Consider the following 17,054-nt stretch of genomic DNA (forward strand, 5'->3'; position numbering starts at 1 on the left):
CAATCCCAAAACAAAGTTCAGATGTCTCTCTGATATGCAGATGCTAACCCACAACCACGTGGGAGGAGATGGAAGTTCATTAGGTTAGACAAAAGAGAATGGAGAGAGGGAGGGGGGATGGGAATAGGAAAGACAGTGGAATAAATCTGACTAAACTTTCCTATGGACACACCTCAGTGAATCTCCACATCATGTACATTCACAAGACTGGGATCCTAATTAGGATAAGGCACATTCCATCTTTGCATAAATATGTCAAAATAGACTGTACTCTCACGTGTAACTCAAAAGAACAAATGAACTTTGAAAAACTTGAAAAACAATAAGATTGCCAGAGGGCACATGCCTCTCTCTCTGAGTGGTAGATGGGGCTCAGTGACCACTGCCCCTGCCCACGTCAAAGTGTCGAGCCCAGGAGGAAGCAGGCGCCCCCACCGCGAGCCCCCCTTTGGAGCCATGGGCTTTCAGAAGGAGGCCTGTCCTTGCCATGAGCTGGCAATGGGGCCGCCTGTTCACCGCCAAATCCCCAGATGACGTGTAGCCTCTGGTTTCTCTGATCACGGCTCCATGCCACCTTCTGCATCTCAGCTGGGCCCCCACCTGACTGGCCTCTGAGACATATCTGTCACATAGACTGGAGTCTCTGTGGCCATGTTTGCTTGCCTCCTGCAGGTGTGGGGTCACCCGTCTCTCCAGGTCCCCCTGAGTGCGTCTCAGCCTTGGGTCCTTCCAGAGCACAGGCCCCGTGCGTTCTAGCAGCTCTGGCTGCAGAGTGACAGCACCCTGAAGCTCAGGGCTGATTCAGAACAGTCATCCTGAGCCTGTCACCCCCACGCCCAGGCAGCGGTCAGCTTGAGAGAAGGTCTTGCCATGAGCACTGTCCTATCCGTCCACAGGCTCCGGAGGCTCACAGCGCCCATACGAGTGATGTCCTTACACAGAAATAGAAAGCACCCACCCCCCAAGCCTTTGGAAAGGCATTTTGAAAACCATGATTAGAAAGGATTTGTATTGTTTTCTTAACACCTTTGAGCCGGGCCGTGTGTGCATGAGCACGCGTGAGCATCTTCGTGCGTGTGCATGCAGTGATGGTGGAGCGGCATGAGCAGGATCCGGGTTTTGTTTCTTTCCAGGCTGTTCATCAGCATCTTATGAGCCCTTTGACTCAACTCTCTAGTCTTCAAGGAGGGGCAGCAGTTTCCCAGCATTTGGGGGGGCTGGAGGTCACAGCAACCCCTGGAGTCTATTCCTTAGGCTTCGTTATTTCTAGAGAAATACATCTTGTGCTTATAACAACTGAAGGTTGTTCGCGTCCCGTATTTGAGGAGTTTCTCTTTTAAACAACGGGCTACTTCCTCGCAGATGGCAGCGCCGAGCTGTGTGGAGGAGCAGCAGGAGCATTCCCATGTGCACTGCGCCTCCTGGCTCCAGCCCCCGCCCCTCACAACCGCGTGCATCTTGAGCCAGCTGGAGGAGGGTGGGGAGCACTGTGTCCCTCACGGCCTGTGGCCGGGAGTGTCGTGCCCTCTGCTCTCCACCACTTGCTGGAATATGTCCAGGGTCAGGAAGTGCCCACCTCCGGGGCCTCCTGTTACAAGTTTCCATTGTGTGTTCCCTCATGTTGCCCCCCTCCCGCCTTCCCACGACTGCTACACTGCTGTGGCACCTGCAGCTGTGTCCTTTTGCATGTCCTCCCTGTGGTGACGTGAAGGCAGCTTGTATCCCCATTTCCTTCCAGCCATCCCAAGCCCAGGGGCTAAGCAACTGTCACATCCTCCAGATGACTTCCAGATTCCCAAATAGACCTCAAGCGCCAGGACCTGTTCTGAGCACCCAGGACAGGAGACGTCTGGGTGTGGCTCTGCTGTCCTCGTGGGGGACTCGCCATGTGGTGCGCCAGCTCCTCCTGTTGAGCAGTTTGCATTAGAGCTCTGCCTGTGAGGGGTGTGTCCATGCACGCAGGCTCCCGCGCTCGTCCTTCCTGGAGGCTGAGCTCCCGGTCTCTTGCAGGCTACCTGAACGTGCTGTCCAACAACCGTTGGCGGGAGCGCTGGTGCAGAGTGAGGGACAACAAGCTCGTCCTCCACAAGGACAGGACTGACCTGAAGACCCACGTCGCGTCCATTCCCCTCCGTGGCTGTGAGGTGATCCCAGGCTTGGACTCCAAGCACCCGCTGACCTTCCGGCTGCTTCGCAATGGACAGGAGGTCGCCGTGCTGGAGGTACGGTGTTCTGGGGCTTGCCGTGGTTTCCCTTCCTTGTCCCTCCCAGTGTCCTCCCGTCTGGCAGGGCTGCCTTTCTGTCTCTGCACCCTCTTCTTCTTCGTGGCTCTGTCTGTGATCCGGACAAGGCAGCAGCACAGAGCCAAGCTCTGCCAGTTGTGCAGCTCAGGCCTGTCCCCGGTGACTCCTTGCACATGTTTGCACAAAAATTAAACACAGAGCTCCACAGAGTGGATGGCTTTTTTCCTAAGTGGCCCAGGAATAACTTGTAAGATTTCCCTTAAAACCTTTTTCTTGTTGGGCGCGGTGGCGCACGCCTGTGATCCCAGCATCTCCGGAGGCTGAGGCAGGCGGATTGCGAGTTCAAAGCCAGTCTCAGCAACAGCAAGATGCTAAGCAACTCAGTGAGACCCTGTCCCTAAATAAAATACAAAATAGGGCTGGGGACGTGGCTCAGTGGACAGCAGGAGTCCAATATCCATATGAATGCAAATTTTAACATAATCATATCATCTCGATGGCTTGCTGGGGTCACCTTTCAACCAAAAAAATGCCACGCATCATATTACTTGGCTGTGGCTCTTAGCAGTTGCAGGAGCAGCTCAGAGTGCCCGAGTACCTTTCACCCCGTCTTCTGTCCGTGTATGGGGTCTTGGGAAGCCTCCCTAGCCACCCCTTTATCTGTGAGTGCTTGACTGTGTGTTTGCCAAAACCAAGGGCCATCTGCCCCTGAGCAACAGAGTGACTCTGAGATCAGGAACCAGCCGCACACAGACCTCCCGTCTGACTCCTAGGCCTCAGTCGGACTTTCCCAGCAGCTCTGATGTTGGAGGGGCAGAAGGAAGTCCACCGGCACCCGCTGCCCGGGCCCAGCCCCCCCCCCCCCCCCGTCTGCTCTCACCACGGTGGGGCTTTTGCAGGGCACACGGTTGTCGCGCAGCAGGTCCCTCCTGTGAGGCATGCCTGCTGCCGCCTTGTATAGGAATAGGGGCCCTCCTTGGCAGGAGCCCTTGGAAGTGGCGACATCCCACAGTGTGTCCCATCAGGACCTGCTCAGCAGGTCTCAGCCCTGGGTTCATGTGACCTGTGTAGGGCTCCCTCTCGTGAGATACTGCCATTTTCCTTTGTCTTCACTAATTATCACGTGGGAAGGTCCTCTGAGGCGTGTGACTGTACTGTTATTAGTGGATTTCACCCACTAATCTTAGAATCTGCTAATGACTTGCCTGAAACAGTCATTATAACAACAGTTGCTAAATGGTGAGTTTTCAGTTCCATTGTTCCTTCTGGATTTCCCCTTACTCCAACTCATTCATTACTCTTTCATTCAGCTACCTTGCTGTGTGGGTGGCCATTCATAGACTGCTCTTCATTGGCTTGTTTACTTGTCTGATTTGCTTGGGTGGTGCTGGGATCCAGCCAGGGCCTGGAGCCTGGTAGGCAGTGCCCTACTGCTAAGCCATGCCCAGCCCCACAGACTGTTACTTTAATTAGCCATGGTAGTCCTTTTTTATCATGATTAGTTTTGGTCAAATGCCCTGCATGCTGGCTTCTGTGTCCTTTGCTGTGCCCCTGTAATGGAGACGGTGGTCCCCGCCATCCTGGGCCACTTTCTGTGTGTCGCAGCAGGGGGTGGTGCTTTCCCTGCCCAGGTGGGCACATCCCTGCAGAGGCCTCAGTGCCTCCTAGTGGAGAGGCGTGTGAGGAAGCCAGGGCTGTGGCCGGGCGGGCTCACTGCTATGGGCCCTACTGTTTCTGGGCCCTTGAGTAGACACACTCAGGAAATAGGTGTGCATGCGCAGATCATAAACACGCACATTCATACATGTTTATGTGACACATTGACTTATTTCTACCCCGATTGGTTCAGACCTTGTTCCCCTCATTCCCCTGCTGGCGTCGTCACAGCGAGAGCCCTGCATGGGGAGGGGGCCACCCGGGCACTGCTCACACATCTACACACACATGCCCAGAACCATGCACCTACATGTACATCTGATCTATTATTTTAACCAGTGAGATCATGACTAGTACCTCCGATTCCAGTCCAATACCACAGGGTGATTTTTTTAAGGACTATGAGGAAATTTCATAAAATGAACTATGAAGAAAATGATGAGTGAACCATAGTGTAACAGTACCTGTTACGCCCTAGATATTGTGTTGAAGGACTTGGCAGCACCTCTGTGAAATACAGGGAGTAGCTAGAGAGTGGCCGAGGCTACATTGTTGCCAGTGATGGAGCCAGGGCTGGCAGGCCAAGGTGAGCTCTCCCACCAGCTGCCCCTCTGCCCAGCGCCCGCTCTTTCTTTGTTTTTTAGGAGTTTTTTTTTTTTTTAGTTGATGGACCTTTATTTTATTTATTTATAATACAACAGTTACTATTATGGTATTATGTAAAAATGTGGATGTGTAACCGATGTAATTCTGCAATATTTGTAATGTTTTGAATAACCAATAAAAAAAAAAAAAAAGAGAATCGAACCTGGTGCCTCCCACATGCTAGGCAAGCGCTCCACTGGAGCCCCCACCCCGCCCCGCGCCAGTGCTTTCTTGATATAGATTTTGTTTGGAGAAGGACTAAAGACCTACAAAGAGAACGAACGGAGTGTTGGAATCAGTTGATCTTCATCCACCAAGCACTGAGCACCGTCTCTAACACATAGCTGAAGTTCCTTCACTTTTCCTAATGGCCTCGCTGGTCCTGGGCAGGAATGATTTGTTGTGTGGAAAACATCAGTTACCAGCCAACATGATCAATTTCCAAAACACCTTCTTCTTTACTAATGGCTTTTCCTCCAGAGAGGTTTTTGTTTGTGGTGTGGAATATAATTATAAAACCCAAGCTTCTTTAAGCTCAATTTATAGGTCTTCATTTAAAAAAATAATTTTTAGATTTCTTTTTAAATGAAGCATGGTGGTTCATGCCTATAATGCCAGAGGCTTCGGAGGCTGAAACAGGAGGTTCACAAGTTCAAGGCCAACCTCAGAAACTAAGCAAGGCCCTAAGCAACATAGTGAGACCCTGTCTTAAAATAAAAACTAAAAAGAGTTAGTGATATGCCTCAGTGATTAAGTGCTCCTGAGTTCAAGTTCTAGTACCGAATAATAAAATAATAGTAGGGGCTGGGATTGTGGCTCAGGGGTAGAGCGCTCTCCTAGCACATGCAAGGCCCTGGATTTGATTCTCAGCACCACATAAAATAAATAAATAAAATAAAGATATTGTGTTCAATGACAACTAAAAAATATCAAAAAAATAATAATTACCATTGTTTATAAAAAAATATTTTTTTCTTTAACATTCAGTTAACTCATAAGGTCTTGTTTGCTTGTTTTGGGCAGTACTGGGAATTGAACCAAGGGGCTTTCTACCACTGAGCTACATTCCTTTTATTTTTTTTTTTTTAATTTTGAGATAAGGCCTCACTAGGTTGCTGAGGTTGGCCTCCAAGTAACCTGGATTACAGGTGTGTGCACTGTTACGGAGATGGGGCCTTTTGAGAAACTGAGGCAGTGTGGAGACCCCCTCTTCAAGCCCCGATTCTTGCCATCAAGTCAGAAAGCGCTCAGACATTCACTCAGAGTAGCAGGCCTGAGTGTACTGAAGGGTAGGAAAAGGGAGGGGGTCCTTTCAGAGAGGAGGGGGCAGTGTGCTTCTCCTGCTCTCCAGTTTGTTGGGTCCCGAGCAAGTTTCCAGAGCGGCCCGCCCAGGTCCTCCTCGACTTTTAACTGACAGCAGGATGACATCAGACTTTCCAGTTCCCCTGTCAGCAGCTCTGGGTCACCTGGCCACACTGACCAGTTCTGAGTGGATTCTTACCAGTTACACATTCTTACCAGTTTATGATTAGGAGGCTCTATCCTTATCTCCCTGAGTTTCAGGATCAGGTCACAAAAATCTGGGTCTCTCCCATTGACATCCCGCAGTAGACAGGTAGTTTGCTGAGGAATGTGATATATCCAGTCCATGAGGCCAGGCAGGGGTGCAGATAAATTGCTTCTTAGAAAAGAAAGCCTGTGGGGGTTGGCACAGCAGGCCCATGTTATAGGATTATTCTCTTAACCTCCCGCTCTTGCCATTCACACCTGTCTGTCCCCTACCACCACCGTACCTGGCTCTAGTCAACTCATAAATTTAATACTGAACTCTCCCTAAACTTTAGATATTCTGACATATTTAATTAGTCAAATTTTATTCAAAAATGTAACATAACTGATTTTCTAAATTACTCAACAAGGATAACTTAAATTTTTAATGAGTATGAACTTGAAGATATATTTCATTCTTACAGATTAAGCAGTTCAGGTGGGGGTGGGGATTGGCACATTCAGTACAGCCTGGCAGCTGCAAAACAGTGTGACACCTGCGAAACAGTCAGCCTTAAAGTGGGTTGAGTTTTAAACCCTCTAGTCCAGAGACCCAGACCACTCCAGGCCATGGGAGCTGGAGGGCAAGGGGCAGGGGGCAGAGCCTGCCTGTTCCATCCACGAGGCTCTGGAACCGCTCCCTTTAGTTGGGATTGTCCACGTCGTGACACCTGGGCCTTTCGCCCAAGTAAGCAGGAGCACTTCAGGACTAGGCCTGCTGCCTGCCCTCTACGGCTGTTTTGGAAGCCCTGCGTAAAGGTGACCTGAAGGCCGTACCAGGCACCCCTTGGGTGAAGACTCGGTGGGTGCTCCTTCACACTCTGCCTTTGGTACTTGGTGTTGCCTTGCCTTCCTGTCCTGCGGTCTCTGTGGATGCGGTTTTCAGAATGGAGGAAGGGTTCACCTTCAGTTCAGTGAAGCACTTTTCCTCCCCTGCAGGCCTCTTCTTCTGAAGACATGGGCAGGTGGATTGGGGTCCTGCTGGCTGAGACGGGGTCGTCGACAGACCCAGGAGCTCTGCACTACGACTACATAGACGTGGAGATGTCTGCAAACATCATTCAAACGGCCAAGCAGACCTTCTGGTAAGACCCCGCCCGCGGATGGTGCTGGAACTAAGCAGCTGCCTTCCCTCCTCTTCCCCTCCACCTGGGCTGCCTGAGTGTGAAGACCAACAACGCACACCCTGAGGTGCACTCTCTTTCACTATGGTAACCCTGATTTTGCTGGGCATTTTTATCATTTTAATCCTCTGGGACTTCTGCTGGAACAAGGGTCGGCAAACTTGGATAAAGGACGGCATGGTAAATGGTTCTGACTCTGTGGGCCCCTCAGCTCTGCCTTTGTAGCTAGAGCTGATACACCAATGAATGGGGAGGCCGTGCCACCCACAGAACTATTGCAGAAATAGTCAGTGGGCTGGGTCTGGCCTGTGGGCCTTCTGCGGACCTCTGTGTGGGTTCTCTCCACAGAACTGACTCTGCATCACTGGAAAGAAGACCAGGATATAAAGCCCCCACTCCAGTGCTTTATGTAAATTCAAATTCTGATTTTATCTGAAGTCTAAATCCTGTTTTTAAAGAAGTGCCTTTCTGTGCCGAGACGTTCTTCTGAACCCTGAGTATTTCCTTGACACAGTGATGGCAAGGAGCTCTGTAGCAGCAGCTCTGGGTGTGCGTCCAGGCAACCGCAAGGCTGCAGAGACTCTCCCAACAGTGCAGAGCCGTGCCTGTCCTCCCACGCTGCTGTCACATGGGCTGGTGATGCAGAGGCAAAGGCAGACGGGCAGCTCCTCTGCACTGTGCTCTCGGCGTCCGTCCCTGCCCCTTCCTTGCTCAGCCAAGGAGACACTGGGTTCCCTTAGGGTGTCCTTCTCTGTAAGGCCAGCTGGGAGACCGTGAGCTCCTGTCTCTTATGCCAGGGCTGCGCTGGGAGGCCCTGTGGGGCCACCATGCAGAGCCCTGTGGGGGGCTCCAGGGGGCGCTCTTCTCCAGCAGAGTCACTTGTGGATGGCTGCCTTTTAAAACTTTGTCATTTTTCTTGAAAAGGCAGTAGGCAGGCCACTGTGACTTGCAGACGTGGCACTGCAGGCGTCACCCCAGGATCAGGTGGTAGCACATGGCCGAGACATGCCCTTGCACATTTTACCTGGCCGTGAGCTCAGTGGCTTTTAAGTAGGCAGGAACCCTTCTAAAGAGATAGTAGCAAAACCCGGTGTGATCGTTTTGGTGGTTTTGAACAGTAAAGTGTCACCAGTTGAAAGATCTTCATGAGGGATGCCAGGCGAGAGGCCACCCATGTGCAAGACGAGCCAGTGCCCTTGGTGTCAGGGTGGTGGGTCTCCTGATGGCATGATTTCTGTTCCACAGAGGGAGAAAGGCAATAATATATTTTGGAAAAGGGCCAGAAAAGAAAAAAATACCAGAGTCTCCCAGAAGATGCATCCCCAGGACTGTTAGGATGGTAAAGGGCTGGGGCGTTTCCCCTGAGGGCCTAGTTTCAAGTGAGACTTGTGGACTGAACGACGCAAAGGACATGTTGGAAAGTTTTCTTCTGAACCTGTTGCAAAGTGTGCCTGGTCACAGACCCGCGGATGGCTGTCCTGAGGTGAGGTTGAGTGCGGCAGAGGGGAGCAGCTGCCTGGGGAGCTGTCCTCTGCAGGTGCCTTCTTCGGGTTCCCACATGCTGTGTCCTGGTATTTCCTATGGGCTTTGCTCACTTCCACTTTGTATATGGCTGAAAATCATCACAGAAAGAGTAGTGACCAAAGACGCTGGTCCTAATGACTGTCCTTGGCCCCGTGTGCTGTTTGACCTGGAGTTTGCTCCCTGACCCAGGTCCCTCTCTGTAACTTTGGGGGGACTGTCCAGTGGAGGAGGTCTCTGCCACCTGGGACATTCTGTGTCTGTGACCTTGAGTTCTGACACTCCCCATCCTGCCAAGGGCTTCGTAAACCATCCTGTGGGTTCTCCTCATTCAAGGAAGGAGGGCTGCTGTCCTCCTATTATCTGTGCTAGCAGGGCACCAGAGGCCAAAGCCACAGACCAGTAGGAGAGCCCCTGCCATGAGGGGGACACTCATACTTGTCACTGAGTCAGCGTGCAGCTGTGCATATGCAGCTGGGCTTCACACCACCTGGCACCACTGTGTTGTCCCCACTCACAGGAAGTGTCCAGATCACCTTGACACGGTCAGACCTCAAGGGAGGCATTCCAGTGAGAGATCCTTCAATGTGTGCTCAAAAGTCACATCTGCCCTTGCAGATCTCCTAGATCTTTGTATTTTTCTCTTCCCATGCATTGTATTTTCCTACACTGACTCATGTGTATTTTAAGTATAGATTACTTGTATCAGTTTTTTATGAGTGAAGGAAAAAAAACAGGTTAGGTTTCCTGGGAGAGCCTGTGTGCTGGCAGGTGTGCGTCCAGGCGGCCACAAGGTCACAGCGATTTTCTGAACAGTGCTAAGCTCCTCCCACGCTGCTTTCACACAGGCTGGTGATGCAATGGCTGCCTTTTTCCCAGCAGAGGGCAACCACGTTCCGTGAGGGGAACCCACATGCCTGGGCAGGTCCCCCTCCGGCCTCGGAACTTGCAGCCTAGTTGGCTTGGGAGGCACTTTCCTTAACCCTGAATTTCTTCTGCTATTTTTCATCTGGTGACCATAGAAGTGCAAGAACCTATGAAGAAAAAAAATTTGGAAATAAAATCCCTTTTTAAAACTAGGCTGGTTTAAGTTTCCCGATTAGGAGCAGATGCTCTCAAGCTTGTCTTTCCCAGGCACTTAGGTTTCTGCTAGAACAAGCAGCCTCTTGAGAGGCCAGACTCAGTCAGCACAGCTTGCCAACACCCTGTGTGTCTCTGGAGTGCCCAGATTGACAAGGCCACGTTCCCCCAGATCTGGTCCTCTAGTGGCAAGAAGCAGCTGATAAACCAGTAAACACCATGGCAGGCCAGGTGGTGGAGAGAAGGAGGTGGAAGGGGGTGGAGGGACTTCGTGGTGCTGTGGTGGGACGTGGTACGGGTGACCCACACAGGCAGGCCCGTGAGCCATCTGAGAGGAGCCTCCTAGGCAGAAGGGCCACAGTGACTCTGAGGCCAAAGGCGCCTGGTGAGCGGAGAGCAGTTGGCGCCCCCCGAGGCTGGGAAGGCGGGGAGGGAGACAGGGCAAGACCTGCGCTGCCTCCTTCTCAGGGAAGCACTTTGGACTTTCTTGGGCAACTTTGGAGCCCTGAGTGGACTGGGGCACCGACACACGTCTGGTCTGCGTCCTTTTCCCATGCCCTAGGTGCTCTCGCTCTGCCCCTTGGCTGCCAAGTGTGAGTGCCCTTCCTGGGCCAGGCAGCTCTCCTTTACTCTGTGGACGCTGGCTGGGCGTCCTGCAGTGTACTTAAGTCTGGCAGTGTCACCTGGACACAGTAAAGGCCCTGTGGGTGAGGGCTCCAGCCCCAGGTCCACACCATAGGGAATGTCATTCAGAATCCAGACTGTCCTGGTCCTTTGACAGTCCAGCGGTGATCTGAGGCTCTGCAAGCCAGCTCCGGCCCCACTGTTTATTAGAAGGCCAGCTCCAGTGCACTGACTGCTTCACTCGTGTGTCCTGAGAGGCTGCAGCCCGGAGCAGCCACACAGCGCGGCAGAGGGCTCCATGCCCGCCCTGTACGCCGAGCCCCAGCCCTTGGTGTGCTCTCCAGCTGGACAGGACTGTTCTGCCCTGGGGGCTGGGAGCTCCAACCTGGAATCATGTGACTGTTCTTTGGGTGACTGCCTCCGTCCTCCAGGTGCTCCAGAGGTCTCTCATTTACAGAACCTCAGGGGCTGTGAAGGGCTCGTGACTAATAAAAGGTGGCCTTTCCCTTTCTCTTGTCACTCAGGAGTTCCATGGTTATAGAAGCTTTGGCCAGGAATGGGAACAAAGTCCCCAGCATATGTTTTCCCACAGTGGCACCTTGTTGTGGCCTCCACCAGGGCCTGGGAAGGTCAGGGCCAAGCGAAGGCGTGCTGTGCAGTGGTAGGGATAGAGCGCGTCTCGGAACAGCATGTGGAGAGCCTAGAGAGCAGTCCACAGGCTTCTTCCCGAAACAGGCAGGTGGTGTCTCGGCTCTGCAGGCCCTGTGGTCCTCTGCCCTTGAGAGATCATGGACTGAGACGGCATGTCAAGCGAGCCTCCAGCTGGCTCCCAGTACGGCTTTCTTTTCAGCTGTGCAGGGCTGGCCCGACTCACAGAGGACGGTTGTTGTTGGGTGAACCTGTGCACTCACCACCACTGGCCCTCGCCGCAGGTGTGTCAGATGGGCCCGTCCTGACTCTGCAGGCGAGGGCTCGGCCCAGCCCTGCAGGTGACGTCCTGCCTCTGCCTGGGCGTTCTGAGGCCCCTCAGCCCCTGAGTGCTGGCTGCAGCTGGGAGGGAAACAGGCAGACGGGGGTGTTCACTTTCCCTTCTCTCTCAGCTTCATGAACAGGCGTGGGGTGTCCACCAGCCCCTACCTAGGGAGCACCTCCAATGGATACGCTCACCCCAGTGGGACAGCCCTGCATTACGATGACGTCCCCTGCATCAACGGCTCGGTGAGTGTGCCCTGAGAGTCCACGGTTGGTTTTGTCAGAGGCAAGGCCATCTGGGGTGTTCTGCCCTGGAGTGGCCTGGCCTCCTTCTTTCCTATTCCTCCTCCTGCCCCTCTCCCCTCCCTGTTGCTCAGAGTCTCCTGGTGAGCAGGTTCTGCTCGGGCAAAAGGAAGTGGGTCGATCTTGTCCCTGTCCTCAAGGGCCCCAGCCTAGTGTAGGGAGACCTAGGACTGAAGCAGGAGCTGGGGCTGATGGCTGGGCCCAGGCCCATCTAGGACCGGGTGTCACAGGATGAGCAGAGCCCACTTGGCACAGCCCCCATCGTGGGGAGTTGGGTCCGTCAGTCCCCTTGCCCTGTTCCTACGCCCTGGACTTCAGCCTTTGGGGACTCTTGCTGTCCACTCTAACCTATGCCCTCCTGCCCTGTGGGCAGGCCTGTGCCAGCCTTAGGAGCCTCACAGTGGTAACCATGACAGGGTGAGGCTCTAGCTTAGGCTGCTGTATCATATCAAGGTGGGACCTCAGCTCCTGTGGCCTCCATTGGCCCTGTGTGGTCAATAGTGTCTCTTGGCAGAATGGACTTGTCCCTGGTTCTGGGCTTTGGTGTCCAAACTGTCCTCTTGAGGGTGGGCCATTTCTCTGAGTCTCTGGACTCGGCCTCCAGAGACTGTCCTTTTCTGGAAGGACAGTGCCCACCCTGTCTCCCGAGCCCCCAGCACGGCCCCTCACGCACCCTTCTCTTGAGTGTTCCTCACGTGTGTGCCTTGCACATGAAAGTGTGAGGCGAGTGGAGGCGGAGGTCCCTGGGACTGCACGGTGCCCCCTGTCCCCACCATTCCCGCAGGCTCATTGCTGGGTGGGGGTGACAGCAAGCTCCCGAGGGCATCGCAGCTTCACCTCCTGAGGGCCAGCCTTCCTTCCTGGGATCTGCATGCCTAGGCGCTGTGCCCAGGTCCCTCCTGGGCTGACAGCAGGAACTTCTGAGGCAGCGTCCTGTGGCCTCTCTGCTTACCAAAGCTTCCTCTGCTCCCGTCTTTAACCTGCTTTTCTGCTGCTGGTGATTTCCATTTCAGAGGGCTCCACAGAGTTCAAACCCAATACTCGGCCACTTCAGTGGCTCTTATCCTGCATCCCCTCAGTGTTTGCTCACTTTTAATCTAGAAACTTCTGTGGGTTTCTGCAGTTGCTATTTCCTTAAGTTTTCTGTGTGACTTAATACTTGGTATTTTAAGAAAATGATATTCTAGTCTAGACCATTTAATAATTCTGGTCAAATATAAATCTATGCTAGGTTGTCTTTATCAAATGCTCACATCCAAGTTGATCTGCATTATTTTTAGATTGTGCATAGGTCCCTGCATCACAGAAATAGACACACTGAAGTGACTGCAAAGGGATATAAACACTCCCACTGTGGAATTTAAATCTTTGCTATTTTTATAACAAAAGGCTGTAATTACTGTCTGGCAGAAAGGAACTCTGCAGGAAGATCATAAAAACAGGGTAAAATGAGCAGAACATGTGAATTATTATTTCCCTTTTTAAAATTGCAAGGCGATTTATACAGACCGTTGGGACTTGGGAGGGCCCACGGGGTTTAGTTTGGGTATTTATTTATACTTCAGTGTCCGTGCTCTAGATGCCTCTGTCCCATGAGGTGGCTTGTCCCTGTTTGAGTCCTTTGTTCCAGGTGTCTGCTAAACACGTGGTCTTCATCAGGTTCTGAAGCACCTGTTTTCTGTGCAGCCACTCCCTTTCTAAGGGACTGTTTTGCTTATGGCATTTTCTTCAGGCGTAACAGCATTGGCACCTTGGTGCCTGTGGACAGTGACCATGACCTAAGGTCCTCGGCCTGTTAGGGCAAGCGTGGAGCAGCCTGGTGGTCTCAGTTCCAGCCCTCGTCCCCCAGGAGAGCCCAAGGCTCATCAGTGCTGTGGCATACAGCACGAGCGCCCCCGAGTCCAGCTCTGCCTCCAAGCTGTGACCGGCCTCTGGCTGGGCTTCCCCTACTTCCTCAGGTGGGCAGAGACCAGGGCAGCCAGTGTGTGTGCATAGGGAAGGAGCCCGGTGCGGCGCTTACCCCTTCCCGGGGCAGTGTCCATTCCTCCCTTCCTGCCACGTCCAGTTCCTACATTAGGGGACTTCCAAACTCCAGTCTTCTAAAGAAGGAAGTTTCCAAGCAGTGTTTTCTTTTCTGCCTTGAAGAAAAAAACAAAATGTCATAAACTAATGGTGCTGGGAAGGATTTAAGGAGAAAGAAACCTTCCCTAAAACCCTAGAAGTAAAGGGATTCTTTTGAGTGTGTCCACCTGCTTGTGTGTGGGGGTGCTGTATTGGCAACACCTGTGTCTCGGGGCGTGCTGTCTCGCTGTGCTAAAGTCTGCTCTCTCTCCTGTGTCTGGGTCACTAACGACAGAGCTGTGTGTTCCAGTGGGACCTGGACGACGGCTTCCCCGCCTCCGGTAGCAGAGGCCCAGGCGAAGAGGCGCTCTATGATAACGAGGGCCTCTACGATAACCTGCCGTCTCCGAAAATCTTTGCTCGCTCCTGTCCTGCTGACAGAAGGGCCTCCAGGCTGTCCGCTGACAAGCTGTCCTCTAACCTCTGCAAGGCCCCCACCTCCTGCGGCCCACCCTGCTCTCCGTCTCTCACTAACACCTCTGCTGTGGGGAGGGCGTCTCTCGGGCTGCACTCCCAGGTACTGCACCACACCCGTCCCCAGGGTCACTCCTCAGACAGCCCTGCAGCCAGCTCCTGCCTCCACTAGAGCCTAGTCTGCAGTGAGCAGTGCTGGCTAGTGCTCAGGGCACTGAGGCTCTCTTTCCACTCTTGGAAAAGCCCCAGTGAATTTTGAGAATCATGTCAACAAAAGACAAAGGTTCCTGGAAGGACAGGGCAGCCAAGCTTTCCAGATTCTTGACTCACAGCTTCAGTAGTATCCTGCGCTGCATGAAGGAGCAGGGGTCCACTCTGGCTTTTGACCTTGGCATGGGTGGGTGCTTTTCAAGCGCCGTGTGTGTCCTGGCGTGAATGTGAGGCCTGTTCCTGCAGCCAGCAGCGGGGACACTGCTTGATAAGCAGCCTGGAGGCTGAGCGCCGCCCACGCCACACTCTGTCTGCTGCAAGGCAGTGCTGCAGGGCAGGTGCTGCGTGGTGTGCATTCCCAGCCTAAAGTCTCCTCTGCTTTCCCCGGAGACCTGAGCACCCATTAAGAGAACTCTGCTCACGTAAAGCAAGTACCGGGCGAGCTATGCATCTCCTCCGTCCTGAAGGTGACCTTAAGAAATGATGGGACCGGGTAAGGGCCGAGGATTTCAGACAGTGGTGCTCAGACAGACACCTCCCAAGGGACTAGCTCATCAAACTCCCCAAGGAAACGTTTTGGCCACCAACGACATGTGCCCAGATGGCCTCCTGGAGATTCCAACTCCAGGAGTCTGAGCGTCCAGTGTGTGAGCACCATGGTCCTCCGCTATTTTCACGAGTATTTATGCCAAAAATCTGGTCAACATGTTTCATTTACTAAGTGAAACTCACCTATGCATGTATTTATCTGCTTTGTGTTGGGCATTGGAGTTCCCTGAGGTAAAAACAGACAATGAAACATGCCACCTGCATACTCGGACTGTCTCCAGGTTGGGGACCATTTGGTGCATGGTCAGCATGTGGAGCTTTCCCATTGTTGTTGTTCAAGCTCTTGTTTCAAGTGAGCCTTGCACTGTAAGTCAAAAGAGTACCCCATTTCCCTCCCTCACTTGCCCACGGTAGGGGGAGCCTTCTGTCCCCTGGCAAGACTGTGCACTAGCTGCCGTGCGGCTGTGCTGTGTCGTTCAAACTTTTGGGAGCCCAGCAGGGAGGTGCCCATACCTCTTTATGTTCTTGAGTGATCAAATAGAGGCTCAGAAAGCTTTAGTGGCTTGCTCAGCTTCTCTTCAATGATGGGGCCTCCCCACACCCAGGCCCATGGCAGCAGGCGAGGTGGTACAGTAGAAAGCAAGGGCCGGCGTACAGCTGACTGTCACACAAGGAGTCTGGCCTCAGTGGCGTGGCATCACCTCTGCCAAACAGAGTCCTTTGGCCTGCAGCAGTTGAAGTGGGGCACTATTCAGTTTTTTTAAAAAAATTTGTAGCTGGTCAAATTTATTTTCTGTGTTACTCAGACTGTTTCTACACTATGTGTCATTTGCATCCCTGCCCCCTTCCCACCAGTGACTCAGAAGGCAGTCACCTGTCCTATTAGACTGTCACTCAGTTAAGAGTCCTTGAAGCAGAAACCTAGGAGTGTAGTCATGCTTCCACCCTAAAAAGTACCCGCTTTGGAAACAGGCTTCAGTGGCCCCAGCTGAAGGCCATGCCCGTTTCTCAGCAGTGGGCATGGTCCTGGTGAGGCCAGAGCTGCCCAGCATTCCCACCCGCTTCTTGGAGGACCCTCTGGCCTCCCTAGCCATCCCAGGAAGCCACATGGTCTGGAGTCTGAAGCCAAGTCGGTCTCCTCACCACCTTTTTCTCTGACCGAGCTGGGTTCCACAGAGTCAGAGAGCCAGAGAAATTTCCTTAGGAAAGAAATAGGGCTTTTTTGTTTTGTTTTGTTTTTTATTTTCTGTTTATTTCAACAGCTCAAGGGAAAGAAGCCCCCCGTGGCATCTAATGGGGTTCCTGGGAAAGGGAAGGCTCCCAGCAGTCAGCAGAAAAAAGTGGATTCTGCAACCAGCGTGAGACGGACGGCTTCAAGTGAGTTTCCACCAGATTCTTACTAAAGCTTGGGTAGTGGAGAGTGTCTGGGCTGCTCACATGGCAAGTGTCAGCTTGGAAGTCTGTTGGAGAGAGGGGACAGCATACAGCCTGTCCTTCCCTTGCTGGGTGGGAGCTGGCAAGGACCTCTTGCCCATGCCCCGGGACCTTTGCATGCCTGAGGAGCACAGAGCTGCCTGCCATGTCAGCAGGCACTTGTGGGTGCAACTGCCTTGTCCCTGGACTTTGGGTCAGGAGACCTTGGTTGGGTCCCCTTCCTCATGTGCGGCTGGTCGTTGTGTGCGCTCTCTGGACACAGCCTGCTCGTCTGCCAGACCCAGTCAGGGGCAGCTGTGGCCGCTGCAGGGAAAGAGCAGAGCTGGTGCCCGTGCTTGAGTAATGGAGCAGCCCAAGGACCCCGGGCCGTCGTCTCTGGTGGTCCTGGTCCGCGACAAGCTGTTCCTGATGTCACCTGCTGATTTCTCAGAGCCTCGTTATCAGGGTGGGTTTGTTCACCTACCACACTGTCCAAATGAAAAAAGAATCTCGGAGCAGCACAGGAATCTCTGAGTCTCTTGCGGTGGGTGACGGAGCCCAAGTGAGAACCAGGCTTTGGGACAGCAGGTGATCTGGAAGCAGACAGGGTAGAGGCCTGTGAGGCAGGAGC

General features: G+C 53.1%; 1 protein-coding gene across 2 annotated transcripts in view; it reads left to right on the plus strand.

The window, feature by feature from the left end:
- The window catches only part of Afap1 (actin filament associated protein 1), a 131,535-nt gene that overhangs the window by 101,951 nt on the left and 12,530 nt on the right, over window positions 1-17,054 (plus strand). Inside the window, exons 10-14 of one of the 2 annotated variants that reach the window (XM_076864189.2) lie at window positions 2,011-2,222; window positions 7,032-7,177; window positions 11,542-11,659; window positions 14,088-14,354; window positions 16,273-16,387. In XM_076864189.2, the coding sequence (XP_076720304.1) occupies window positions 2,011-2,222; window positions 7,032-7,177; window positions 11,542-11,659; window positions 14,088-14,354; window positions 16,273-16,387 (858 nt within the window). The remainder of the gene's footprint in view (window positions 1-2,010; window positions 2,223-7,031; window positions 7,178-11,541; window positions 11,660-14,087; window positions 14,355-16,272; window positions 16,388-17,054) is intronic. The other variant, XM_076864188.2, reaches the window with a different exon arrangement.

This window comes from Callospermophilus lateralis, chromosome 8 (assembly GCF_048772815.1).
Source record: "Callospermophilus lateralis isolate mCalLat2 chromosome 8, mCalLat2.hap1, whole genome shotgun sequence".
NCBI classification, from domain to species: Eukaryota; Metazoa; Chordata; class Mammalia; order Rodentia; family Sciuridae; genus Callospermophilus; species Callospermophilus lateralis.